Source organism: Sander lucioperca, chromosome 6, assembly GCF_008315115.2.
Source record: "Sander lucioperca isolate FBNREF2018 chromosome 6, SLUC_FBN_1.2, whole genome shotgun sequence".
NCBI classification, from domain to species: Eukaryota; Metazoa; Chordata; class Actinopteri; order Perciformes; family Percidae; genus Sander; species Sander lucioperca.
In genome coordinates, this window is record NC_050178.1 from 3,714,088 (window position 1) to 3,742,076 (window position 27,989).

The window sequence follows — 27,989 nt, forward strand, 5'->3', positions numbered from 1 at the left end:
CTTCTACTCCAACTTCTAACATTTCAGAGGGAAATATTATACTTCTTACTCCATTACATTAATCTGACAGCTTTAATTACTAGTTACTTTACAAATGAAGATTTTTGCACACAAAACACAAGTAGTTTATTAGATATGATGTTTTATTATAAATTAAACTACCCAACAATATATAGACCTACAAGTACAGCTGAAATGATTAGCCAATTAAACACTTAGTTGATTGACAGAACTGTTTTGATCATTTCCAGTTACTAAAATGTAAGGATGTTTAGTACATTTTCCTGATGATACTTTTAGTTAAGTAACATTTTCAATGCAGGATTTTTACTTTAAAATATTATTTTTACAGTGTACATAGTTTACATGTGTGTTGAATAGCTTAGTAAATGTAAACATCATGAATATGTAAACATTTGTTTTTCCAAATCGACAGGAGACATCAGTCAGTATAATAAAGCAATTGTGTTTTGAGTCATTTGATTTCATTCAAATGTATTTTGAGAAATATGTTAATTTACCCTCTGCTCCTTTGATCACATATCCACAGTATCTGGCCTTTTTTGACATTGCTTCAAATATTTATGTATGGCAAGCAGGTAACAGCAATCAAACATATAAACTACAAATAAAAACACAACTTAAAAAAGACATCTGTGCTAGTCTAATACTTACAAAATAGTTGTGCTGGGTAGATCCATGGCAATTTTCAAGTATCCACAAGAGAACCGTGTATGAAACACTAACACTAAAAACTAATTAAAATGTGTAAAATGCCTGAAATCTGATTTCTATGTTTGCTTCTCAAACTAATTTTGGTCTAAGTGCAGAGCAATGCTAATTTATTTTGACCAGCTGCTAACAATCAGGAAGACAGCAAAGCACCACCAGTATTTCTCCACATTGTATGTCCCCCTGGCAACTCTTATGGGGTTGCCAGATATAGAAGATATGACACAGAAAGAGAGAGAGAGAGAGAGAGAGAGAGAGAGAGAGAGAGAGAGAGAGAGAGAGAGAGAGAGAGAGAGAGAGAGAGAGAGAGAGAAAGAGAGAGAGAGAGAGAGAGAGAGAGAGAGAGAGAGAGAGAGAGAGAAGAGTAAAAATGTAAGATAGGGAAGAGAAACAGCAGAAAAGGATGATGGGAAAAGCTTTTCTGGCATGGCCAGCTGCTCTCATGAGAACATTCTGTCACCTTCTTGATGCCAGATTCTGTGTGATCATCTATGTCCACACACAGCATACTCTGCATACACATACTTTTTTTTAATTTAGACAATTAATTGACAAATTCTACCCTAATTTAATGTTTCTCTAAATGCAAATTGGCTAAAACATATTTTTGTTGGGTTTGGCACTGGTATGCAATAATCATGAAACATTAGTTTTGATCGCAAAATATATGACAAATTTTATGATACCATGCATAATGGTGCACTGTAGCTTTATTTAAAGAAACTACTCCAGATGTTGTGGGTGTGCTGTATTTCTAAAGACAGATATTTGGATAACTGATAAATGAAATTGTGTTCAAAGAAAAGTGATGGTTTCGTACCTGACTGTTGGACATAGCTTGCTGATGATATGGGGAGAACCTGTTCTTGGCAGGGTCATCTGAAGTGGGGCTGAGAGGCTTTGGATCCGACATGGAGCGCTGCACACTTTTTATGGGTCTTGGTAGGGTCTGGTGGCGCTGGGGTGATTCGGCAGTAAAGGCCTTCTGCTGGGGTGTAACGTGGGCCTTGTTAAGTTTCTCCTGGGAGGCAAATGTTGTCTCCAGCATGCGATGAGGAGACAATGGAGATACAGGGGAGTATAGAACCTGGGGAGATTTGGGCGGCTGGCGAGAAGGAGACTCATTTTGTTGATAGCCAATTTCCAAGGGGTCTGGTTTTCTCCTCTCAAACTTAGCAACGCCTTGGAGTCGAGGAGAGGTTGGTTCAGTTGTGTTCGCACCTACTATATGCAGACTTGTGGAGTACGGACTAATAGTTGTAGGGACACTCAGCTGGGGGACGACCACACCCTGAGACTGAGACTCTGGTTCTGTCTGGCAGGCCAGACTCTCTCCTTTGTGGGTCCTTTCAGGGGCCGCTATGTAATGTAACAGATCAACCTTTGAGGTCTCTGCCATGGTAATGTGGATAGCAGGCGAAATCCTGCTAAGTTGGTCAGGCTCTGTTTGGCATGATGAATCATTTGTGGTCTGAATAGCTATACTTGCAGAAGCCACTTTAGATGACCCTTCTGGTTTAGCCTCACCACTGGACTCAGAGTGCTTTGATACACGTGAACGCCTGCGCCTCACTGGCTGCTGGTCCCAATCTCCCTGGTCCTCCTCATCGGTCTGCACACTGCAGTCCGCAATACGCCTTGTTCTCCTGCGCCTGTTCATGAATCTGTCCTCTCCATCTTCATCATCTGTTTGCACACAGCTGTCTGTAATCCTCTTCACAGCGTCCTCCTCGGAGCCATCCCTCAGCCGAGGCATGGAATTCTGCTTTTTCATAATCTTAGAATCAGCCTGTTTGTCACTGCTTCTCAATGACATTTCAGAGGCAGAACTATGAATAGGTCGAGCAGCCACCATGGCTTGGACTACTTGTCCATCCTGCCAAAATTTAACAGTCTGTCCATCTTGTTGAATAACTCTACCACTCTGGTCACAAATAATGAACCCTTGAGGGGGCCCTCCTCCAACAACTACCCCTTGTATAGCACCCTGGGCAGATGTCGCTGCTGCTGCTGCCGCCACTGCTGATGCTGCTGCTGCTGCCTCCGCTGCTGCAGTAGCAGCTGCTGCCTCCACTGCTGCCGTCTTTTGCCTTTTCTGCTCCTCCAACTGCTGCTGAAGCTGGTGCTGCAGAGACTGAATTTGTTCAAGCTGCATTCTCTGTTGGGCCAGTTGTTCTCTTTGCATAATGAGCTGTGTCTCCCGCTCTGCCTGCTGTTGGTGTAGGACTTGCTGTTTGATTGTCTGCAGCTCTTGAATCTCACGCTGAACGATTAGTTGTTCTTTTTCTCTGTGTCGCTGAAGCTCCATACGATCTCTTTCAAGCTCCTCATGTAGGCGCAACTGCCGTAATTTTTCCAGTTCAACGCGCTCTCGCTCTAGCTGCAACACATGCTCTTGTTGCTGACTCAGTCTCTCATCTTCCTTAGATTTCTGGGGTTCCATGGGAGGAGAAAGATTGGAACTTGGTGCTAGGGCAGTGCAGTGTGGTGTCGCTTGTGGCTGACCCTGTTGCAAAACTAATGGTTGAGGTTGACTGAGGGGTTGAACTTGTGGTTGGATTTGAGTCAAAGATAAAGGTTCAGTTTGAGTAGGTAACTGGTGTGGCTGCATTTGAGCCTGCAATGGCTGAACAGTTGGAGGATGACCTTGAGCTTGAGAGGGGGGCGTATCACTCTGTGAGGTAAGTTGAGTGCGATCTATCTGTTGATCTGACGTGGTTTGTATACCAGTTGCTGGTACATTTTGTGCTCCTAAGTGTGCTGCAGGTTGGGTGGGTGGAATGGTTGCAGCTGTTTGAGCAGCACCTGTTGGTAAAGGCTTTCCAAGGTACATAGGAGTTTCCTGGTGTGAGCTGCTTGCATCAGGCACACTTCCTGATGGTGTGGCTGAAGTAGGATACTGGTTTGGAGTAGGGTAGGAATATGGTCCCTGCGTGGACAGAGGCATTCTGGGAGTCACTTGAGGCAACCTGGTAAGGCTAGCCAATGGTACAGCAGTTACACCTGTAGGGTAAGGTCTGTAAATTCCTCTAGGTATGGGGCGAAGGACAGAGGAAGGCTGGGTGGTAATTGGCAAGGTGGAGGCTATGGGAGTGTTGATGGTGGAATATATCATGCCATCACCTCCTCGCATAGCAGCAGGGTACAAAGCCCGTATACTTGCTTGTCTAGCATTTATTAGGTTTGTTAGGGTTTGGCCATTTGCTGTTGGTCTTCCATCTGGGCCATACAGTAGATTTGCTCTTATTGATGCTAAGCTTTGCTGGAGGTTTAGCCTAGCTAAGGGACCACCCCTTCCAGCCCCATATGGTACCAGTTCAGGGTTATTTCCATAACGGCTCCCAAACTGGTCCACAGAGTTAAGAGCTGCACACATACGACTGATCTCCCTGGCAGTGGTTGCACTGTACTGAGCCAGATTGGAGTCCTGTGGTCCTGTTAGGTCACGTGAAGTGTAGGCATAGTCGGAATTGATATTTGACATGGAGCCATATCGGCGAAGGGGTAATGAAGGGCCTGCAACATCTCCTTGGTGACGCAAGTCTGTGTAAGATCCATACTGTGCTCCAATTCCAAGGTATCCACCATCATAAGCCTGATTAACGCTGCTAAGATCTACTGCTAGACCCCCCTGGGCATTACTCTGATAGTGACCAGCATCAGTCATGGAGGGTAGATTAGTATCAGACATGGAGGGCTGAATTCTTCCTGAGGGGACTGTGGGTTGTTGATATGGTTTATGTTCCTCTGTCACTCCTTGAGGCTGATGGTGTTGTTGTTGTTGTTGTTGTTGTTGTTGATACTGCTGCTGCTGCTGTTGTTGTTGTTGCTGTTGTTGTTGATGATGTTGTTGATTATGATGTTGTTGTTGTTGTTGGCTGACATTGTAGTGTGGTGGATGGGCAGGGTGGGCTGCTTGAGAGGTTTCAGTGATGGGGTTTTTATCTGAAGATACTGTTGTAGGCTTCTGAATGAAAGACCCTGAACAGGAACCAGCAAAGGGCAATTTATAAACAACATCACAACAAGCCACTTGGTTTTCAGGTTTGATCTGTCCAGTGAGATCCAAAACCTGAGGAGTGGGAGGAGGTTCCTCTCGCGTAACCAGTTGAGTAACTGTGCTCCCCTGTGATGTGTTACTTTCATCTAATTGCACCACCATAACATGGGGCTTACCTGTGGACAAGTTCATTACTGTTGGCTTGTTTTTTAGCTCTAAGGCAACTCCACCATAGACTTCATGGGGAGCATTGGAAGCAGGAGCCCCAGACACTGGTGGTGAAGCCAGCGGGGATGCTCTAGGAATGGCACTTGCAGTCACTGCAGGCTGGGCACTGCTTGTCTGGCTCACTACAAGATCTTTTTTCATCAGCAGTGGCTGGACCTGGTTAGCTAAATTGTAACGAGCAAAAGAGGATTGCTGATGATGCTGCTGAAGCTGCTGCTCAAGAAGCTGTTGCTGCTGCAGGAGCTTCTGCTGCTGTAACTGCAGTTGTTGCTGTTGTATACCCAGGTTCTCCAGGCAGGCATCAATTTTGGGAATAGATGGGTCAGTAATTGGTGGCTTGCTCTGGGTTAAACACACAGCTGATCCAACACCCTGTCCCAAATCCACACGGTTTTGCAAAGGATCTCCATACACGACTTGTTGCTTGGGTTGGGACATGAACATAGAACCTGCAACTGTGACACTAACTGTGGTCGGTGTTGATACAGATATGTGCGGTTGCTCTTGTGAATTCAGGTTCATAATAAGAGGTTGCACTGCTGTGTGTCGACCAGATGGGTGCTCTGCTCCTAAAGAGTATCTCCTTGTATCAGTGGCAAGGGATGTTAAGTCCATTCCCTGGTCTGTCATTATAATTGGAGCTGGCCTCACTGGGGCTCTCAGATCCACCACATTAGTGTTTGGATGTGTTTGACCAAGACCCACAACCATTGAAGAGCCTGGAATATTTGACAATTTACATAGAGATATGTTTTCCATAGATCCACGACTATGTGCAGTTGTGGTCACAGTGCTAATACCAACATTTACTTTTTCAAAATGTTGAGCCATCTGTAAGGAACGTTTAGGAGACTGTTGTGATAAATGCATTTGTGGTGATGTTGGGGAACTAGTCGAAGGGGGTTGGGAGCTATACAACGTTTTACAACTGACCTGTGTTGGTGATGACAAAGGGGAAGTGGAAGAATTTACAGTAATTGGCTTGGCAGGACTAGTTGTATCAGAGCCTAGTGTTATCACCATAACTGGTGAATCTTGGGAGGATTGCTGTCGTGTAAGACGTGGTGAAATTGCCCTTTGAGGTGCCTGAGCTCCATGGGATGCTGCAGCTGATGTAGGACCACCAGGCAAAGATGGTAGCTGCCTGCCACTACCACCAGTGGGTCTCATGGATGGCGTATGTGTTGGGCTTTGTACTGGGGAAGCATTTGGGGAGGCCGAGGGGCTGGAACCTTTGAAAAGGGAGAAGACTTTGGAGGTTAGGGAGGATGCTCCAGGGTCAGGTGATGCCTGTGTTGGCTTCTGGGAGCCTGCTCTGTTGCCAACAGGCACTGTGCTACCTGCTTGGCGAGTCGTGGCAGTCTGACTGACTTGGGCTTTGGTTGTGGCAACTCCAACAACACCTTCAATTTTGGCACTCTGTGTCATTATCCTGTTTTGTGTTTCTTTTGATAGATGCTGTGCTGCATGAATTCCTGGAATTCTTGGATCACTCCCTGTTGTGGAGAAGGACATAGGTGCAGTAACCTGCGTTGGGCTTGAGCCGGGGGTTAGGACAGTTCCTGCTTCAAGATGATGTTTACTGTCAGGCTGAGAGGCACCTTTCTGCTGATTAATTGTATGTCCTTGCCTCTGCATGAGCTGTGCTTTCTTCATCATCTCCTCATAGACCTCCTCTGCACTCTTTAGTGTTTTATCAGATGGTGACGTTGCTGATGTCTTTTCTGTTGGGGAGTAGAGTGATGTGAAGGTTGGAAGGTTATATTCATTTCCTGATTTGTAAAGCTTTCCACCAATCATCTCAAAGCCCTCTGCTTCTGAGTCCATAGATGGTGAGTATTCAGAACATGATGATCTGTGAAGCTCCTCCATCTCTGCAGCCTGCCTCAGCTCTTCTGTAGGCGATGCATCCTCAATAGGAGAGAGATTACTGGGGGGAGTTTTGGATCTCTCCCGGCGTCTCTGTGCCCGTAGCTCTTCTTTATCCCTCTTTGTTTTTCGAGCAGTACTGCGGATCCTCTGTTGCTCTAGATCTCTCATCTGCTCCTGTTCTCTAAGTAGTTCTTCCTCCTCTCTGAGCTCATCCTCCTCAGATGAGTCCTCGATAGTGGGAAGTAGTGGACCATGGGACCGATGTCGAGCCTTCCTTTGCTGCTTTGCCTCCTCTAGTCTTGCCCTACGACTAGGGCTGCTGTCACTGTCATCCTCCATGGATGACACAGATGTGGGGGATGTTCCAGAGGTGTAGCTGGGAGTGGTGGCAGGTAAGGTGGATGAATATTCTCCCTTGGACCGCTCCTCGGGAGAACCAGTCAGACTCTCCATCTCTAGCTCTGGTTCTCGTAGGTCATGCTCAGTACTTAGCTCCATGTCTCGGTTGTAGCTGTTGGTGTTATTCAGCTCAATGGTCTTAAAACGCCGAAGGCCTCCAGCCATTACAACATCTTCCTCTTCATTTGCCTCTGATGCCTTGGTGTCATCCTCAAAACTATTAGAATGATGAGAGAGTCGCCGTCTCTCTTTACTCAAATCCCCACTGGTTTTATGTCCCCTTTTAGTCTTCTGGTTTCCATGTTCTTCCATCTCCTCTTCATCCGCACTCATCTCCATAATTTGCCTCCTCATATATTCCTCATCTGTTACATCTTTATGTGACTTCTTCTGTCTTACTGGCAATGGTGAGAGACCACTTTCACTGCTGTCCTCCACATAATCATGGCGAAGCTTACAACTGAGTTCATCCTCTGATTCATCCCTTGCTGCATCATCATCAGGATTGTAGTCTCGGCCCTGTCCTACAGACAGTGAATGTGGCCTGTGCTTCTGGTCTGATGCCGTCTTTGACTCTAGTAAAGGCTTCATGGAGCTCTCCAGCTTGGTGATTTCTGAGGGCATGGAAGCACCTCTTTCATTGAGTTTGATTCCTTCTTCCTGGATCTGTCCTGTAATCTCCCCATGAGAGCTGGAGATCCCATCTGAGGAGTATCCAGTGTCACTTAGACTATGTGTACTTGATTTGATGTAATCCTGAAAAAAGGAGAAAGAGAAGGAAAAAGGTCAGAAGCAAACATAAGACATTTTCCCCCCTAAATTAACTCATTGCATGGTCTATTACAGGCCTCAGAGCACACCTTGTGTCCCATTATTTCATCAAACTAATCAGCTGTCACATTTTCATGAGCATTTTTAGATTATATGTAGTAAAATTAATGCACTTGACTTTATACAATCAAAATGGTCTCTAATACTTACTAGGGAACAATTATATTGGAATGAACAAACCCTTTAAAACAAACAACCAGATATAGTAACATTTTAGGCTAAAATCAACCCAAATATTTACTATTATGTTTTGGTTTAGAAGTCAAGCGTATTTGACTTATACATTTGTTACCCTGAAACAAGAGTAACTTAATTTCATTTGTTTTATATATATTCTGATCAAAGCTTTTATTTTGACTTGTTTGTGAATATAATCTTATTTTGTAGATTAGTATAGCTATTGATCATATTCTATTGATTTGGGTTGAGTTTGCCTTTCAAAGTTATGTACACACAGATGGATAAATACACTGACACATAGAGTGAATATAACAAACAGTTAAACATACAAACATCTACAGACAAATGTCATTTGGTTACATGCTTGATTGCCACCTTTGACGCATTCTCCTTTGCATTCTTCGGACCGTTGAAGAATAACGAACATGCTTAGAATGCTTAAAATATCATCACAAAGTGTCACAGTAAACAAAAAGCTTGCGTTTGATACAAATAAAATTAAAGTGTACAAAACCAGGCGGAGGAATGGGGGAACCGGCTGAGATAAGGAATAATCACTGAGACAATGATGAAGATGATGACGATGATGACAATGATAAGGATGAAGCTGGCTGTGGTGGTGGTGGTGATGCTGATGATTAGGATGAAGATGGTGGTGAGGATGATGATGATGATTATAAAAATGATAATTATGATGATAAGGATGAATATAGTGATGACGATGATGAAGATTATGATGATAATGATAAGGATGAAGATGGTGATGATGATGATGAGGATAGAGATGATAAGGATGAAGATGAAGATGGTGGTGGTGGTGGTGATGATGATGATGATGATAAGGATGAAGATGGTAATGATAAGGATATTTTGATAAAGAAAGTTGTATTGATAGGAAATTGTTTCAATAAAGAGCGTAATATGATGCAACACAAACGTACGGTATGTGATAATACTACAAGTCAATGGTAACTACTACTAACTAACTTTAGTTCAAATGGTGATGGTAGAATGAAAGGTAGAAAGGAAAAGAAGAGCAATAAAATAATAGCTAACAAACATGTTAACTACATAAATTATAATTACGAGAAGAATGAAAAAAAGATAATAATGATATAATGATAGCGACAGTAGTGATGTGGAATGAATAATTAAAAGGATTATGATATGATGATGATTCTGAGAAATGGTTACAATTACTTGAATGGAGCAAAAAATAAAAATGATGAATCAAGAGTAACAAGTGAAGGCGAAGAAGTTGCAGGTAGCTCACTTCATGGTGTTTTGACTTGTGTGTATCTTCAGCAATCTTCATGTCTTTTGGTGAAGTGACAGTCTCTGACAATGCCTTCTTTGGTGAGGCCTTGCCGTCTTCTTTTAGAGATTTGGATGTGACTTTGGTCTTCTCCTGGCTCTGCGGCTGTTTGCGGACCTGGTTGTTACCTGTGGGTTTAGACTGAGTAGGTACTGTTTTTGATGGGGTGGGAGAGGCCTTGGCATGGTTGGGTGTGGCTTTACCAGGGGTGGCCTTGGCACCAGAAGGATGAGAAGGGTCCTTCGTCTGAGCAGAGGACTGAGCAGATCCCTTTGTCTGAGTCTGCCCTTTGGCCTGGCTCTGGCCCTTTATTTGATTAGCAGACTGAATAGGGCCCTTACTCTGAGCATGTGATTGATTAAGACCTTTAATTTGAGGTCCCTTACTCTGAGCTGAGAGCTGTGTTGGACCCTTAGTTTTGATCGGAGGCTGAGCTGAACCCTTAGGTTGAGAAATAGGTTGGACAGAACCCTTGGTTTGAAGGGAAGCTGGGCTGGGCCCCTTGGTATGAGGGGCAGGCCCAGCATGTTTCACAGGAGAGACAGGGCCACTTACTTGGGGACCCAGTGGTTTCTGTTGTTGTTGATGACCTGTGGGCCTAGGCCCTAAAAGTTGATTTGGCCCTTTCTGCTGAGGTGGTTGTTGATTGGCTGTAGTGGGTGGCCGGGGGGATCCCAAGGGCTGTGAAACAGGAGCTGGAATATCTCCCAAGCTTCCTGACAGAGCCCTCTGCGTCTGGCAGTTCAAGCACAACCATTCTTTCTTCTGAAAAACAAACACAAAGAGAACAGCAATTTAAAAAAATGAAATAGAATAATCAAAGGACATGCATTCTTGTAACAAACTCTATTATTCATGTACATTATTCAGCAAAACAAACTCTTAGTGTCACCTGGATTCCACCTTGTGCCAACAATAAGCAAACAAAAAGGGAAACTATTTAAATGGGGAGCAATCTGACTACATGCACAAAGTATGCCCAACATTGGTGTTTACTTTGGTATTGACAATGTGTTATCACATTATCTGATTATTATGTATGATGATTGATGGGTACAGAAATATGAATGTGTCTGTTAGAAAAAATATTCAGAAAGTTGTTGCTGTAATAACGGTCATCTAGTGCCAAGGACTCAGTATAGCGAGTTTGAAAAACTGAATATTTGAAAGCCTGTCCAAACAAGGCCTTTTATCTCTTGGTGAAGACTTAATCATTTGACAACATTAAGCACTCTCAAACAGGGTACACAGAGGAAGAGAACTGTGTGAATACAAATTAACACATCTGTTATTAGATTGGAGGGGTGCAACTGTCATTAGACCTTTTATGGAGCCACAGCAAACCTTTAATCTGCAAGAGTAGGATTCGTCCTTCACCGTCATCCTCACTGAGCCATATGTGTGAAGGTAGTTATAGATTCTGACAGGGTTTAAAAATCTAGAACAAAACCCATCAAAGACAGGATATTAACATAAACAGATTCAATTGCAGGCCAATGCAGCAGATTGATGAAACTGCTCGATGGAAAGAAATGGTTATGGCAAAGGTTATGAAAGCTGAAAAGAGAGGTGGCCGCACCATGTTTGTAACGCAGCCTTCCGTTTCTATGATAATCACCTGTGCCTGAGGCCTGAAGAGCAAGCGCTCTTGTGTCACAGACTCATACAACAAAACAAATAACCTCATAAACACCTCTATTGCTGATTATGTCTGCCTAATAAATCATTACTTGTATTGGCTAATAAATAAAAGCAATGCAGGTGTTCAATGACTGTATCAGAGGGCATCTTTACTGCGGTGGAAACAGTCAAGATGACAGAGAAGGTTTAAACAAAATACATTTTACTCACATTGCAACTATCAAATGTGATCAGTGCTCATGGAAGTTATTGCGATTCTGTCACTTCTGTCAAATGTCTGACATGGAGGGAGGCTTAAAGAAGAGTTATCAGCCTGAATGACATAAATAATTGAGAAAAGCCTCCATTACAAGCAAGCAAAGAGAGACAGACAGAGAGTGACAAAACATTTTACTCAGCAGGGAACATCCTAACAGACAGATAGAGATCTTAATCTAGAGACCCCAGAGACCGGCGTTTGACAGATGAGCCTCCATTGATAAAGTCTAGGTGTAGGACACAGTCTACCTTCTTTTTCGCTTTATACTAAATCTGTGTAGATAAACTGATCAGGTGTGAGTGAGAGATTGAATTTTTGATCTTCCCAGAGCCCTTTTGTGTCCTCTGGTTTCAGGCTCACTGGCCATGATGAAGGGTGGATACAGACCATTACAGGCCACTTCTAACTATTTTTTCCAGTTAAACTGATTTGTGAAGGCGAAAGAATCTACAAGTAATGGTTAACCATTCGTTGATGTGGGTGGTAGGAGGCAAAGCTACAGCTAAAATGTAATAAGAGGATGAAAAAGGAGGAGGAGGATGGAGAGAAAAAAACAGGAGGAAGAAGAAAGTGGTAGTGGACTAATGATAGATGGTGGTGGTGGTGGTGAAGATGATGGCTACGAACGATGTAGTATTTATTACTATATGTGATGATGATTTCTGTATATTTATTGAATCACTAGATACCTATCAATCATAGTAAAGTAAATTGCTATTTATATTAGGCCACTGCAGATAGCATGTTCACCTCATTGATAGGAAAATGTTCTCTTTGGAGAATCACTGAAGACAATTTCCCAGTGCATACATAGATATTTAAAATGGGGCTGCAACTGAACGATGAATCTACCAATAACTTTCTTGATTAATATATTAATTGTTTGGCCTATAAATGTCAGAAAAATAGTAACAAATGTCCATCACAAGTTCCTTGAGTCCAAGCTAATGTAATGTCTTGTTTTGTTTGACTGGCAGTCCAAAACCCAAAGATTTCCAGTTTACATTCAAAGAAATCTAAGAAAATGCTTAAACGATTATTCAATTATCAAAATTGTTGCTGATTACTTTTATTTCGATTGACTAATCCCCTGACAAATGTCAAAGGTCTCTAGTAACTTGTGAGCTACTGTTACTACAGCCAATCAGCCAATTATTTTCTTAATTACTGTAATTGATTACTTGTTTAGTCAAAACATCAAATAACTGTCAATCACAATTTCCTAGAATCCAAGATGACATCTTCAGATGTCCTATTTTGTCAGTATAAGAAAATACCAGAAAATAGGAGAAGGAAAATGAGCCAAAAGTCATATTTGAAAAGCTGGGACCATCAAATGTTTGTCATTTTTGCTTGAGAAATTAATTTGATTATCAAAATAGTTTCTGATTAATTTTCTGTTATCCAACAAATGATTAACTGACTAATTGTTGCGGCTCTTGGGATTTTAGCTTGTTAGATGTTAAGATGTTTTCACCAGCTGCTGTGTGGTGCTGGACATGTAGCTTGCAGACAGTGGGTATACCCTAACCAGCTACCTACTGTAGTGACACTCAACCTCTCTCTAAAAAAAAATTGTGATTATTTCAGCTTTAATACCGGTAGACTTCAACTGATGTTCTGTTGATAATAACTCAATTAGACGCTTATTCAACATGAGTGTTAAATTATGCAGTTCCCTCATTTAGAAATGATGCCATTTGTATCATGAATACTGTGAAAATATGCAGTTAAGTAAGGACAACGCCGTAGCAAACTAAGGAATAGTGTGGGCAGTTACATTACAATATTTTTCAGCATAAAAGGTGATAAAATAAGAGCCTGGCACACGCTTGGCCAGTTAAAAAAAAAAAAAAACTTTCAAGAAGTAAAAACCACAGTGACCTTGAGTCTTACTATGAGACTTTTAACTTCCTAAATGCAATAACTGCCAAAACCAAATGTAATGTAACATATGAAGACGGATATGACAGCTACATTTGAATCTATGTGTAACACTGTATTTTTACTGATGCTATTTTTCCATCCAAGATTAAACCTTTCTTAACATGCCCAAATCAGGATTCTGTTGTCTCAGCTGAAGCATGGATGGAGCTATTGGCATGCCAAACAGACAGGCTTTGTTTTCATCTCTCTCAAGTGCTCTACTGAGAAGCTATATATAAACAGGTGCAGTACTCTCAGAACTAGCCATCTGTGCCGGTTTCACATGTAAAAAAAAAATACATTGTGTAGAAATGTAAGAGACTGAAAGTGTCTGCGTCTGCGTTATGGACAGCTAGTGCACAATGGGACTGACAGAGAACCACTGAAGCGACGCAACAATAATGACGGTGAGGACATGCTATGTGTGTGTGCTCTGTACGCACTTGCATGCTCACATAATTATATAATAAAAACTCCCAGCCTCTGAAGTCCTCTCACTTCCAAATTCCTCAAGACCGCATCAAATCTGCTTTAACTATTTTTTTAGCATGTTCACAAAGCAGAATTGAACCTTAATTAGATACTATAATGAACATCCCTCCACTGAGAAGCTTTCTTCCTGCCATTTTGGCACTGCCAAACTCCCCTCTTTTGCTCCTGAATCAGCATAACATCACTGCGTGGGTGAAAGGAAGAGAGGAGCAATGCCAATCCAGAGCTAGGAGTAGCAAATTATTCATGTAGAGTGCTTTAGCTTGTACAGCAGTGAACAACGTGGGCTGTGCTTCCCACCTCTGCCCACAATGTGTGGAGAAAATCAGGTCCGTATAAAAGACTGAGCTTCTGCGCTTCAGGGACAGGCCTTTAATGCACCCTGAAAACAGAGTAACCAATTCACTGAGGCAATCCCCTTCTACTTTTTAACTGCCCTCTGAACAACAACACTTTAACAGCTCAATACATAGAGATTGAACTACAGCTAAAACTACCACAGAGACAGTAAATGAAATGTTTTCTTCAAGCAGAAAATAATTTGTTTTGAAACACGGTTGATGTTTTTCATAATTTACTTGACTTCTTTTTGTGTTTTGGGGGATTCGGTGCGGGTGTAGTCTATATCCACAACTTTCTACTTCCGGGATTGCCCCGTTGCCGCCGAAAATTCCGCCGTATGTCCTTCTTTTTGGCCGGATTTCCGTTACATAACGTTTTTTTGTGTTGGAATTGTAAACTCCGGTCGATATATGAGGACTATGGTTAACTGCTCCTCAGATTTCTGCAGGGTAAATCGAGACTGCTAGCTAGACAATCTGTCCAATCTGAGTTTTCTGTTGCACGACTAAAACAACTTTTGAATGTACACGTTCCACCAAAACAAGTTCCTTCCCGAGGCTATTTTGCAGCGGCACCAGAGCTCAATGTGATTGGTTTAAACACATGCCAATAAACCAGAGCACGTTTCTCTCCCATCCCGCTATGCTATGTGGACTAGCTACACCCTTCCTTCGCAGCACTGTGAAGGAAGGTCTGGCAAAGCGAGACTAGTGTGGGTGTGGGTGCGTGTGGCAGCAGTTGTGTGGCAGCAGCAGGCTCAGTAACTGAGATCATCTTGTTAGTGGACTGGTCACCTCATTAAATGGCAGGAGGCTGACTTGTGTGCTCAGTAGAGAGTGTACTTAACCTTGGCTCTGAACTGTAACTCAGATGAGGCTGACAAGACTAGACACTGACTGTAATATATCAAGTACATCTGAAGCATTTGGTGTCTGCATTTATCCACTGCAACATGTAATGAGAAAACAGAGGTGGTTTTCAGCATCCAGTTTGAAGACATTTCGACAGAACACATGATTTGTTAACACTGTATACTTATAATAGTCTCTACGTTCCCAGTGCAGCTATAGCATCTCTAATCAAAATATATTGAATTAAACATTTCTCATTTGACTTGAACCTTTTGGGACCTGGCACAAGAGAGCCGCAGAGAGAAATTAGTGGTTTGAAGACAAGCTAAAGTCTGCTGAACGCCCCAATCTCTACAATAAACTACATTGCCTATGCTAGTCCTGTTTAATGTTTTTGTCCTTATATCAACTAGTTATAGCTCATGTTTATATTTTGTGTGTCTGAATAAATCTATGGTGTCCCTGAGAGTTCAATGTACGGCAACTTGACAAAACACGTGCAAATTAAGAAAACATCTTCACCAATTCGACAACACATGTATAGCATAATAAAACGTACTGCTAACACAACCAAATACAGAAATGCACTGAAGTTGTCTACCCATACATAGTGTTGAAAAGTGAACTGACATATTAAGTGTATGTCAGTTTAAACATTCTGATTGTATGATTGAGATACTATTGCAGAAATGTTTGTGCCAGGGTGTGTTTGTCAGGTTTAAGTGTCCACAGAAAACGTTTCCTCTTTTGCTTGTGTTTTTCTGTATATTGTTGCATTGTGAGTATTTGCAGCACAATTCTGTATTTGGTCATTTTCTATATCTGTTATGCTGGAGATGTGCATGTGAAAAGTAATCTTCAAATGTGAACTGAGATTTGTAAACACATACAGATTGAGATACAGTTTCACAACTCTCCACACACATTTAATAATAATAATAATTAAAGCTGTAAGCAGCGTTGGACGGGCCCTCGCTCCTCTTCGCGCATCGGGGTTACTGGTGGACGCCGATCCACGCGACCCTGCATTTGTGCAACCGTCGGACACAGCACGCACGGCAAAAAAGGCAGAGGTACAAGACCGTGTACAGAAACTATCGTAGACTTTAATGGTAGAAGCTCGCTCTAGCCGTTCGCGGTTTCGCGGGTACGGTAAACGTTTCTTTGGTAACAGCGAGTTGGACCAATCAGAGACGTTGCTGTTATACTTAGGATTGTGGGTAGTGTAGTTTTTCTCCATTACATGGCAGATAAAACATGTTTTTCTTAAAACAAGGTTGATTTCATACGGACTTCGAGCTTCTACAGGAGCAGAAACTTTTGTTTCACAACCACGTAGCTCGGATGCTTTAGACATTATGACTGATATTCTAAAACCTTATGGAGAAAATCAATGGGATTTTTACTTCCGGAGTCAGCTGTGGGCGGGACTGTTGAGGTCTATTTGAAGTTGATCAGATGAAATCTCTGGGAGGAGTTTGTTAAAGTATGACGTGGAAATGGTCAAAATCACAATAATTTCGTACTTTCAATTCAAAATGGCGGACTTCCTGTTGGGTTTAGGGTATGGCTCCAATGAGCTATTTTGTACGTCTTGATATGCTACATATGTGTACCAAGTTTCGTTAGTCTACGTTAAACGTACTGCAGGGGCTCAATTTTTTTTAACTTAGTAGGGGGCGCTAGCGAGCCATTTTTGTGCGCCTATTCCCGAAACCCTTAAAATACGTACATTTTCACCAGACTTGATGCGACCACCAATTTTGGTGAGTTTTTGAGTATGTTAAGCCCCTCAAAAAGGCAATTCATTTGCTGTAATAATAATTCCTTCAGTTTCAATAGGGCCTTTGCCACTGTCGGTGCTCGGGCCCAAATAATACATGTTATTTATGGGTGCCTTTCATAGCACTCAAGGACACCTTGCAGTTTGCAAATTATTATGTTATAGTAATAGTCCCACAGATGTTTTCTTTGTTTCTGGTTTGTCTATTTGCATGTGTTTTCTTTAGCTGCAGTGTGTTCAGCTCGCCCTATAAAATTGAAAATCTAGAAATATATACCTTAAGCTTATGAACAGTGTTAATTTCGTTGACGAAGACTATGACGAAAAATATTCGTCAACGAACCTTTTTCACAGACGAAAACTAAATATAAACTAAATAAAATGTCAGATATGATGACGAAGACTGTGACGAAATATAACAGACACTTTAGTCAACAACCACTCTTTTTTGTGGGAAGTTGGGAAGAAATCCAATCAGAGCGAATCTTTGAGGGTAGGCTGATTTATGCGGAAGCAGCAGAGCCATTTTAAAAAGCTGCGGCAAATGCAGGCGCAACAGCTAAACAAACGCAGCGGCAGTTACACAGGAGGACAAGTTTGCAGAACTTTGCACAGTTTCGAGGACGTTTTCACAACAGTAAGGTTGTTTACATTATACTTAGTTGTGTTTAGTTGCACAGTTTTAGTTACACAGCTTTGGCTGATTTCAGTTGACTTTACTCGTTAGCAACACGCTAATGTTTTGCAGTGCACCCGGCCCGAGGGCAATGACATGTCTCATGAACAACAGAAATGTCAGAGCTAGGTCTAGGACGAACCGTTAAATCTGTGTCTCTATTGCATATTGAAACCTTAATACCATTCCATAACAGACTGATGGATACTTCCAATGACCAAAAATTCTGGAGAAACATTTAGTCAACTAAGTCCACTGTAGATTTAGTCGACTAAAATCTGCTAATATTTGGTCTACTAAAACTAGACTAATACTAAAAGACTTAAGACTAGACTAAGACTATAAAAAATCACATTGAGTATCTGCAGTGAATATTAAGCATGCACCTAGAAAATTATCTTACAGTAAGGGCATGATGTCCACAAACTTTGAATTGTAGCTCAGCTGAAGCAACAGTGTTTAGTGTGTTTGACGCAATAGCAAATACATTTAGTTTTTTTTATTTCAGTTGACAAGGTACCAAGAGTGTAGTTGAGAGAGCAGTTAGTGAGTGAAAGTTGAATAGTGTGAACACCGGCAGTGTAGTGATGCTCCTGTCAGCTCACAGCTGGAAAAGCTGCCCTTTCACTGTCAAATTAATGAGAGATTGAACACTGTAGGTTACCACAAGGAAAAGGTCAGGGAGATTGATCCTCTTCTCATAGATTGATCCCACTCTCAGAGGAGCTTGCTGAGACATTACAGCCTGATTACTCATGTGTGTGTCTGTCTCTCTCTTACACATATTTAAGACCATGTGTCTCCCTGTAGTCTGTACATGAAGAATCATGCAGATGTTTGTACAGGCGAACCTGCTCGGCCAGTCTTCTTCCCAGCTGACCATGTTGAAACGGAAAGCGCAGCGCACGCCAAGTTTCAAAAATTCAGAGGTGCAAGACCATGCGCCGTGACAACTTGCGGAGCCTTTTCGCTGAAAACGACAGACGCGGTGACATCATTTTATGGCCTAGTGCAAGTGTGTGTGTGTGTGTGTGTGTGTGTGTGTGTGTGTGTGTGTGTGTGTGTGTGTGCGCGACTGCACATGCGTCTGTCAATGTCTAAGCAAGTGTATATGAATATAAATTCACCAAATTATGTAATGCAGAAAGGAAAGTATATTAATTATCCAGACTGCAAAACCCTAATGACAAGCCAAGCTGAAAGCAGGTATGTGAATGGCAAATGAAAGCGCTCAGATGGAGCTTAATTTGATTAATGAATGTACCTTCCTGAATTAAAATCGAACTATGTTTACTGTCTCTCTCAATTTGGAATGATCCAATAAAAGCAAAAATTGCTCAAATGTAATAGGATCAAGCTCTCAAAAGTAGCAGTTTTTGAAGTTGTAAAAAAATAACTATGAAGTACAAAAAGAAGTCAACTTACTTCAGACAAACTTGCACAGAGGAGGTAAAAATAAATTGCAAACCCCTGCAGGATGGTCCTCCAGAGCTCAAAAGAGGACTTCAAACTACCATTTTTGTTTATTGTCTGTAGTTTACATGCTAATCAATCAATTACACACTTCCACAAGTACAAGACTCCTCACAAGAGCTCACAAGTATAAAAACATATTCTGAAATGAATTGCATTATTTAAAACAGGATACTGTGACTCAAGCATTAAACTTAAAACCAAAATAACTGTTATTCTTTTGGCCATTTGCAAGCAGCAAAAACAAAAGATGATATGGCAATCTTCTATTCATTTGGAGGCAGGGGTTTTATGACCATCTGGCTAAGTCCCTCTCTTTTTAGCACTGGTTTGCTTTCCACCAACTCCTGAGGGAAATATGTGGCTCTTTAGTTGCTAAATGCTCCGCTGTGTTTACCAGCTAGTCGCTAACTTTGTCAGTCTGCGTACTATCCATAGACTGTATAAAACTAGGTACTGTCACATACTGTGAGTAGTGTCACGTATTTCTTGCGACAACATGTTAGAATTGCCTCTTGGTAAATCAATTTTGAAAAACAACATGGTAATTTGAGACAGTACATCATACATGTATTGTTTCAGGTAATTACATGTTTGTTTTTATGTACCTCATTTGTCCTGATGTCTTTCTTTTAAGTAATACTGAAGTAGTGATTGCTTTATTTTGCATACTCCCATCCCGGTGGACCAGTGATTCCACTTTTTAGCTGAAATGCAGCTATGCAGTCTCTCTTTTGATAGCGGGAGTTTGTCTTTATGACAAGAGGTGACAACTGAAAAGCTTTTTCTTCAGGGAGAAAAAACTACTAAGAATGCCCCAAGTGGACTCTGTGATCTGCCTTAAAATACCTGGCCTTTTCTCCAAACGGCTAAAATTAAAGGTCACATTGTTCAACCTCTCAACTCACAATCCTAGTCATAAATCCCAGAACTTATCTTTGTTTAGTTGCAACCATGATATAAAGGCCAAAATGCACAAAAGTAACGCTTGCCAGAAATGTGCACAGATAACAGACCTACAGAGCCTAACTGCTAGTGAGGCAAGAATATGATGGAGAGCTTTAATACTTCTTACCCATGGAGGGAGCCAGAGAGAGCAACATTTCATAGAGAGATATGGAGCCCCGTGAGAGCATACACACCCACACAACATGAACGCGCAGAACAGAAAAACAAACAGGGCACTTACAGAGTCTGATTTAAGCATCCTGCTAAATATTGCACTTGAAGTGGGCTGCATATTTACCACCAACCTTTTTAATAACATCTTAGCTCTTATTCCATGCACTATTGGTGGTGACAGTCACACCACCCTGACCCACCTCTGACATACAAACATACACACATATTTTGGTATGTTGATCAGCAAAGTGTACGAACACATGTGCGAGCAGACTGTGTGTTGCCTACACAACCTCAGTAATTTCACCTCTCACTGTCAGTCATCTCACAGCAAGAGTCTGTCCCTGCATGGTGTCTCTGCCAGAAATCAGACCACAAGCTGTGAGCAAGAAATGTCAGCTATCATTAAACGCAGTCACAAACCTCACCGAGATATAATATTTTAGGTGCTCATTACCAGGAAGGAAATAAAGATCAATTCCCACTATGTAGTTGTTTTCATGCCACAATAGAGATCACAAATGTAAAAGAAAACTGAGGCAATGTTAGAAAGAGAGCTATAAAACTTTCTGCAAGGAAAAAGAGCAAATGGAAGCATGACAGCAATGCATGGCAATATAAAACATTTGTCACGCATCATGTGTAATCGTCTTCACCAAAGTTTTACTTCTGAATGTCAAACTTTGTCAACCCTCCTTCTATCATAAGTTATCCCAAAAATAATTCAACAGTAGCTTTCCATTTTTTTTTACCATCAAAACAGCCACGTCATAACCTGAATGTAATCTTGTTTTGACAGTGCACAACAAAAGCGCCGGCCACGTCAACCTTCAAAGTAAAAATAAAAAACTGAAATAAAGATGACAACTATGTAACAACTAAGGCAGAGATCATCATAATAAGCATTCAAGTTCTGTGTCTCACAGAGATTAATGAGGCATACGACAGAGGAGGTCATAATTAACTTGTAACAAGTGAAGGTCAGGGGAGCAGAGGGTCAGTGTGAATTATTAACTACCATGTGCGCAGGTGCGCGCTGCCAAGCAGGTGTGAATGGGGTGAGTTTCAGGTGAATGGGGATATATGTCACGCAGTTTGTTGCCCAGACCCAAAGACACACACACATTAATACCAGTAATGGAGCATAGGAACACCTAAACACATTGCATGTTAAGTACGGACATCAACACATGTAAATAAAAATGCAACAGTAGCAGTCAAATGTTACATTCAATCAAAATAAAATTCACTTCAAATAACCATACTCACTGTATTCAATCTAGTTGCAGAATCAAAGATCAGCAGAGCAGGTTACTCTATTAAAGCCCGATCAGAGCTTTTAAACCACAGTATCCATTTCTATTATGCACAGTCTGAATGAACAGTGGTTTAAAACTACCAAGTGCGCAGTGCAAAGCGTGAGCGAACACATGTCACAGCAGTGTGCCAGGCTGTGCCACACCACACCACGGCTGTGACAGGTCAGTAAGAGTCAGCAGGTATATAGGTTAATCCCCTGGGACTCCTTCAATGGGGACATGTGGTCAGGCCTCTGGATTAGAGAGGAAATGAAGGATCATCCACTGAGCAAGCAGGACTCAACAGGCAAAGTCACACATATACAGTTCCACACAGTGCATTCAAAATAAATATATACAACATATTGTCAATGTGTTTTACCGGGCCATATTCAGAGCATCCCCATATTACACTGTCCTACTCCTTCTACCTCAGAGAGGTAGTGGCATGTTCAATAGGCTAACCTGCATGTATTTATTTGCTGCAGATTATTTTTATTAGACTAATTTCAAATCTGTCTGAGAAAGGTCACATTCAAAGCATGAAGAATCTCATCTTGAATCAAGTGGAGCTGCCCCTGACTGTGTCCTGCTTTAATGCACATTTTATATTTTTTTTAAAAACTAAACAACAAAAAACTAACAAAACTAATCTATAAAAGGTTAAATTTCTTACACATTGGAATAACATTCAAAAGAGTCTACAGCCTCACACTGTCCTTTGGCAAAGTGGTGCTTTGAGGGAAATCCTAATGTCAGCATGCTGACATACTCACAATTACAATTTTACCATGCTTATTTTTAGCATGTATAATGTTTACTATGTTCACCATCTTCATTTAGCATATTAGCATGCCCAACATTTTCTAATTAGCACTAAATACAAAGTACAGCTCAGGCTGACTGGAATGTCATTAGCTAAAAACTGGACAAATTGAACATTTGACCTGAAGGCTGATGAAAAGTTGAGGGATCATCAAAGTCATTACACTCCATCCTCTGGGAACCGTAAATGTCTGTACAAAATATCATGGCAATCCATCAAATAGTTGTTGAGATATCAGTCTGGACCAAAGTGGTAGATCGATTGACCAACTAACCAGCCAAACAAAATTCATCTGTAGTGTGATGCTGTAAAAAGAGAGACATGCATAAACTAAAGACCTCATATTATGCTCATTTTCAGATTCATAATTGTATTTAGAGGTTGTACCAGAATAGGTTCATGTGGTTTAATTTTCAGAAAACACCATATATTTGTTGTACTGCACATTGCTGCAGCTCCTCTTTTCACCCTGTGTGTTGAGCTCTCTGTTTTTTTTTTTTTTAATTATGACTTATTTATTGAGTTTTCAACAAAAAGAACAGACACAGACCCTTATATACATCTGAGTGAGTAAGATACAACAGACCATTGAATGAGGTGAGGTAAGCACTAATAACAGAAAGTGGTGTTACTTAAAACAAGAGGATAAAGTTTGTCAATACCTACACAAAATCACAAACCATTAAAATAGAACGCAAGACACTTAAAAGACACTCACAGACGAGACATACTGTGTGCTGCTAGTACAGGGATGGAACATGAGCCAGCCAGGAGCCACAAGAAGGTGCAGTTCATGGGGCTGTTTAGCCAGTGGGGGGAGCATCCAGCCGGAGGGACTGGACATGCTCTTGAAAGGGTTGCCAAATCTTTAAAAATTTGTCATTGGAGCCACGGAGGGAGTGTTTGATTTTCTCTAATTTCATAAAGGACAAGGCATCCCTTATCCAATGGGTGTGGGAGGGGGGAGACGGGCTCTTCCAGTGCATCAGAATGACATGCCTCGCTAATAATGTGAGAAAAGCCACCAGTTCAGTGAAGTAGGATGGCAGTGGGTTGGTAGCGGGCAGGACACCGAACAGGCCTACTAAGGGTGATTGGAGGACTTTGGCAGATGTGATGGCCGAGAGTGAGTCAAATACAGAATTCCAGAACCGAGAGAGAGCGGGACAGGTCCAAAACATGTGACTGAGGTTAGCTGGTCCTAAGTGACACTTATCGCAATTTGGATCGATGCCCGGATAAATGCGAGATAGTTTGCTTTTAGACCAGTGAACTCTATGAATTACTTTGCACTGCAAAACCCCATGCCGGGCGCAAATAGATGATGCATGGATCCATTTCAGAGCGCACTGCCAGACCTCAGGCTCTGAGCTCTCTGTTTTAGCTACAGAGTGAGACAACTCACTGCTGTTCCATCTTTGTTGGGAGTCGCACATGTGCAGTAAGTACTGCTAGCTTGTCAGTTGCAAAGCATGAGGGAGTGCCGTGCTAGCAGGCGAGCATTATAACGTGTGTTACAAAGTGACGCACGTTCATCACGGAAGTAAAGGCTGGACTACAATAGAGCTGTTTGGAGCAGTTTGTGAACAGTGTTTTCTGTTGGAGATGGTAAGTCCCTTTGGGGTGGACTTTGGGCTTTTTCACTTTGTAAACCTATAACGTGCACAAAAAAGATATATAACACAATAAAGGAAAGGGAAAAAGCTAAAAAGCATAATATGAGCACTTTAATGTAATTGTTTTGCATAGGAAAATGATCAGACAAGCAGATCTTAAAAGCTAACCCTATCCCTACTTGATTATTATGCGACTAATATGCACACACAAGCATATTACCAAAATGTATGTCAAAGACTTTTCCAAGACAGTGGCAGTCTACATGTGAAATAACTTCTTTCTCCAGCAAACTGTGTTGCTGCAGGACAACAGTGTGTCATCTGCCATTAAGGATGTGTGTCTTTGCTGTCCCTCCAGGGGCTGGGTAGCACAGGGTCAGGTCATGTTTTCTGCTGTTTGTTTTCTATTTACTTATTCTGTCTGTTTGTATTTGTGTCAACGGGTGGCAACAGGTGCCCAGGCACACAGGGGCCGATCACATCGGTGAGACTGTCCTGCCTCTGTAGGGGGCTCTCAATTCATAAATAAGACACTGTGAAAAGCACCAAGGCATCTAAGTGATCCTTCTTTTTGAAGTGAGTCTGACACAGACTGGTGGATGATATTTTCTGCTTTCTACCCTTTCTGCTACATCTGGGCAGGTGTACATTTAAAGGAAGTTACAGGATGCCTTTAAAACACATTGTGTTACAATTCTGGATCTGTAAAAGTATCAGCAGCCATCTCCATAGGAAAAAAACCTGCAAGAATCATACAGAATATGTGGTAAAATGTAGAATTGACATTTTTTTATTTAAACTTTTTTTATCAAGAGTGTTTTAGCAGCAATAACAACATTATACTACTACAGTATAACAACAAGACATATGACTTAAAAATTTAAACTAAACAGAAATGCAATTAAAGCTTCAAGCAGCGCTAAACAGGCCCTCACCCCTCCCAGCATGTCGGGGGTACTTGCCGGACACCAGTTGATGCAGCTGTGGATTTCATAACCATCTGACACTGCGTGCGCGAGTTAGACATTATTTCCTGGGTGGAGTGCATGGTACTGGAAATGACGTATTGCAAATTTAGTAACATTTCCTCTGTCCACTATGTGGCGCTAGAGAGCCCACGATAATTACACGTCATGTTCCTGTAAATCATGTGTAGACCACGCAGTTGCTAACACGGAGGATTAAAAAAACATGATAGACTCTTCAGAAGAGGTAATGTCTCCAAAGCTGAATGCTGCTGTTGTCTTTCTCAGCGGTGACGTAAAACGCATCACTTGAGCTTCTGCGCGTGAAAGTCCCCGGACCGCACCATTTTGTAAACATAACCATACAGAGAAATACAGAAAGAGTTTTGTGAAGCTGGCTTAACTAGCTTTGTATCAACTCATTTGGCAATGGCTTGAATGTAACGGACACTCATTAATATAAAATAGTTGCGCACTAAAGCTTTAAGCATTATCTGGCAATGCCGGTAGAGCTGAGGTTGGCTAGGTTAACCACGTTTTAATGCGTTTCCAACCAGCAAAGGGGGTTATGACGTGTTTATCACAGCTCAGTGCTCAGTCCAAAAAAGATACATATACTACTGTTTCTTCACACAAAATTATGCTGAACAATAGTAAATATATTGAGGATGTAGTACATAGCATGCGATTTCCGACACAGCATTAACTTTAAGAAACAACCTGAATGACACCTTAAAACGATCCAAGAGTTGTTTAAATCCATAAAAATGACTATTACCAAATCACCATCATAGATGAGGCCCTGAGCTATTAAACATGGCATATAATAACCCTAATCCATTGCCTCCACCATTTCTAAATATAGCTGAATCTTTAAGAGAGATTCCGTGGATCCACCTCCTTCATCCCTCAAAGAAGTGAAATCTTTTCTAGAGGACAAGAACAATCCAATATCCCACTTCACACACTTCAGGACTTGTAAGACAGCATTCAAAGGACGAAGCTGTTCTGAAGGCGAAGAATGGTATTTGACTATTTTCTTATTTTGTTTTTTGTTTTTGGAAAGCCTTATAGCAAAGCTCTGCTAATTTACTCTGAGAATATACAAGATGAATTGCAGTGTTCATCCCTCTGCAATCTTGCTTAAAAAGCACCTGAGCGGCAGAACGCAGCTCAGCTTAGTTCAGTGAATGCACCTCTCTCTGTGGTCAAACTGTCTAATGCAGTTAGTACAATAAGAAGTTAGTGATGTGTCTTCGTTTTACCTTCCTACCTACCTACCTATTTCCCATCCATACAGTGGATGGATGATGCCATGGGTGATTTGCTCACTCCTGTGGACACACGGGAAGATTCAACATTCAGATGTGCATTTTGCAAAACTCTTTAGAGGCAAAAGCAGAATAAAGTCAGTGGCAAAAACAACAGTCAAACTTCTAAACATACATCTAGTTTCCAAAATGTTAATCAAGCTGCAGCCAAACAAACCTATTTCACACTGTGGTTGGCAGCCGAGCCCAAACAAGTCATGTGTCTTATCGCATATGTCTGTCCCCAGGACAAGTTAATCAGGCTGTCTCCTCGGCCTCCTGTTTCATTTTAGATGAGTTTCTTATATTCATGGCAGGCAAATCTACAGCTATCAGCCAAGCAAATACAATTCATGTATCCCACATTTATATTTTAGACATGTTACTCAAGCTGTAACCTATCACAAGCGTCTAGTCAGGTGATTACTTTACTGGAATGAGTCCAGCAAAAATAGACATCTACTAATGCTACACCAGTCTTTCAGACAAGTTGTGCATTACAGACGTACATATATGTTTTAACTTAGCAAGTCTGTAGGGCAGCATGGACATCAGCATCCTTTGAGTGAGCGTGGAACAGCAGTCACAGGATTGTGGTCCTACACAAGAACCAAGTAAGAACTCATGTAAAATCTATGTAGCAATTTAACTTAAGCAAAGAAAATGGTAAAGGCAAGTCTTTATGAACACTTACGAAACGAAGATACACACTAAAACATATACCTAATAGAGACACAGATGTATGACCTAGATTAAAAGGATATTGACAAGTATTTTAGAAGATTTATATTCTTTAAAAGCCCCTAAAATTAAATGCACAAAGCTAAATCATAATTGGTGTTCAGGAATGTGTGACATCATGGTTTTCTAACTCAGTCCTGCCCACTTTCAAATCACGGAGAAGAGCACAGAAAAACAAAAAAATAAAACTATTGTAACTTTGGCATAACAACCTGTGATCATGTAGGTCCTCATTGCTCATAGTAAGACGCTGATTGAAATAAATAGGTCATCGGGGGCCTTTAAAGTGCAGAAACTGCAAAAACAACATGTCCTGAAGAAATAATTAATTTAAGGATAAACTGGCTGTCACTTTAGGCTTGTCTCATACTTTGTCTGAAGACTTTGCTAGCAACTTGTCTAACAAATGGCTTACTACTGATAATACAGGAATACATTAACTCATAAATGTATTGTATGGGGACTATTTAAACCAGGGGTCACCAACCTTTTTGAAACTGAGAGCTACTTCATGGGTACTGAGTCATACGAAGGGCTACCAGTTCGATACACTCTTCTGAAATAACAAATTTGCTCAGTTTGCCTTTAGTTATATATGACTATTAATGATTAATGATAGTCATCTATGTGAAGACACTGATCACGTTAATGATTTCTCATTATCAATAATTATCAACAATGACTTAACAAGGTGGGAAACAGATAATATCAATATTCAATTTTCATTTTTAGAACAGGCCTGAGGGGCTACCTGGTGCCCGCGGGCACTGTGTTGGTGACCCCTGATTTAAACCATTTAAGAGGATGACATGTCCATGGCAAATTAATCTCATTTCACTTCTTTGTACTGGTGTCATTTAGTAGTTAGTGGAAGGATGAAAAAGGTGGCACACTGTGTGGTTAGTTGTGAGTGGTTCTCAGGAGAGACAGCAAAGTTCAAGGTGCATTAAGTGCACTGGATTGATCAGACATCTTTACTGCATCTTATTGCACATTAACTGGTTCAAAGCAGAGGGATCCTTAATCCAGCTTTGCAGTAAAAAACTATACATTTACATTTTACACAAAATAACCCTGTATGTGTTGGTTGGTGAAGTGAGGTATTTATAAG

General features: G+C 41.3%; 1 protein-coding gene across 2 annotated transcripts in view; it reads right to left on the reverse strand.

Annotated features, from left to right (window-relative positions):
* The window catches only part of bsnb (bassoon (presynaptic cytomatrix protein) b), a 71,183-nt gene that overhangs the window by 8,677 nt on the left and 34,517 nt on the right, over positions 1–27,989 (reverse strand). The window contains exons 1-3 of one of the 2 annotated variants that reach the window (XM_036001791.1): positions 21,392–21,498; positions 10,113–10,322; positions 1,553–7,987 (exon numbers count right to left, since the gene is read on the reverse strand). In XM_036001791.1, the coding sequence (XP_035857684.1) occupies positions 1,553–7,855 (6,303 nt within the window). In that variant the 5' untranslated portion in view covers positions 7,856–7,987; positions 10,113–10,322; positions 21,392–21,498. Of the gene's footprint in view, positions 1–1,552; positions 7,988–9,515; positions 10,323–21,391; positions 21,499–27,989 lie in introns of those variants that run through there. The other variant, XM_031287447.2, reaches the window with a different exon arrangement.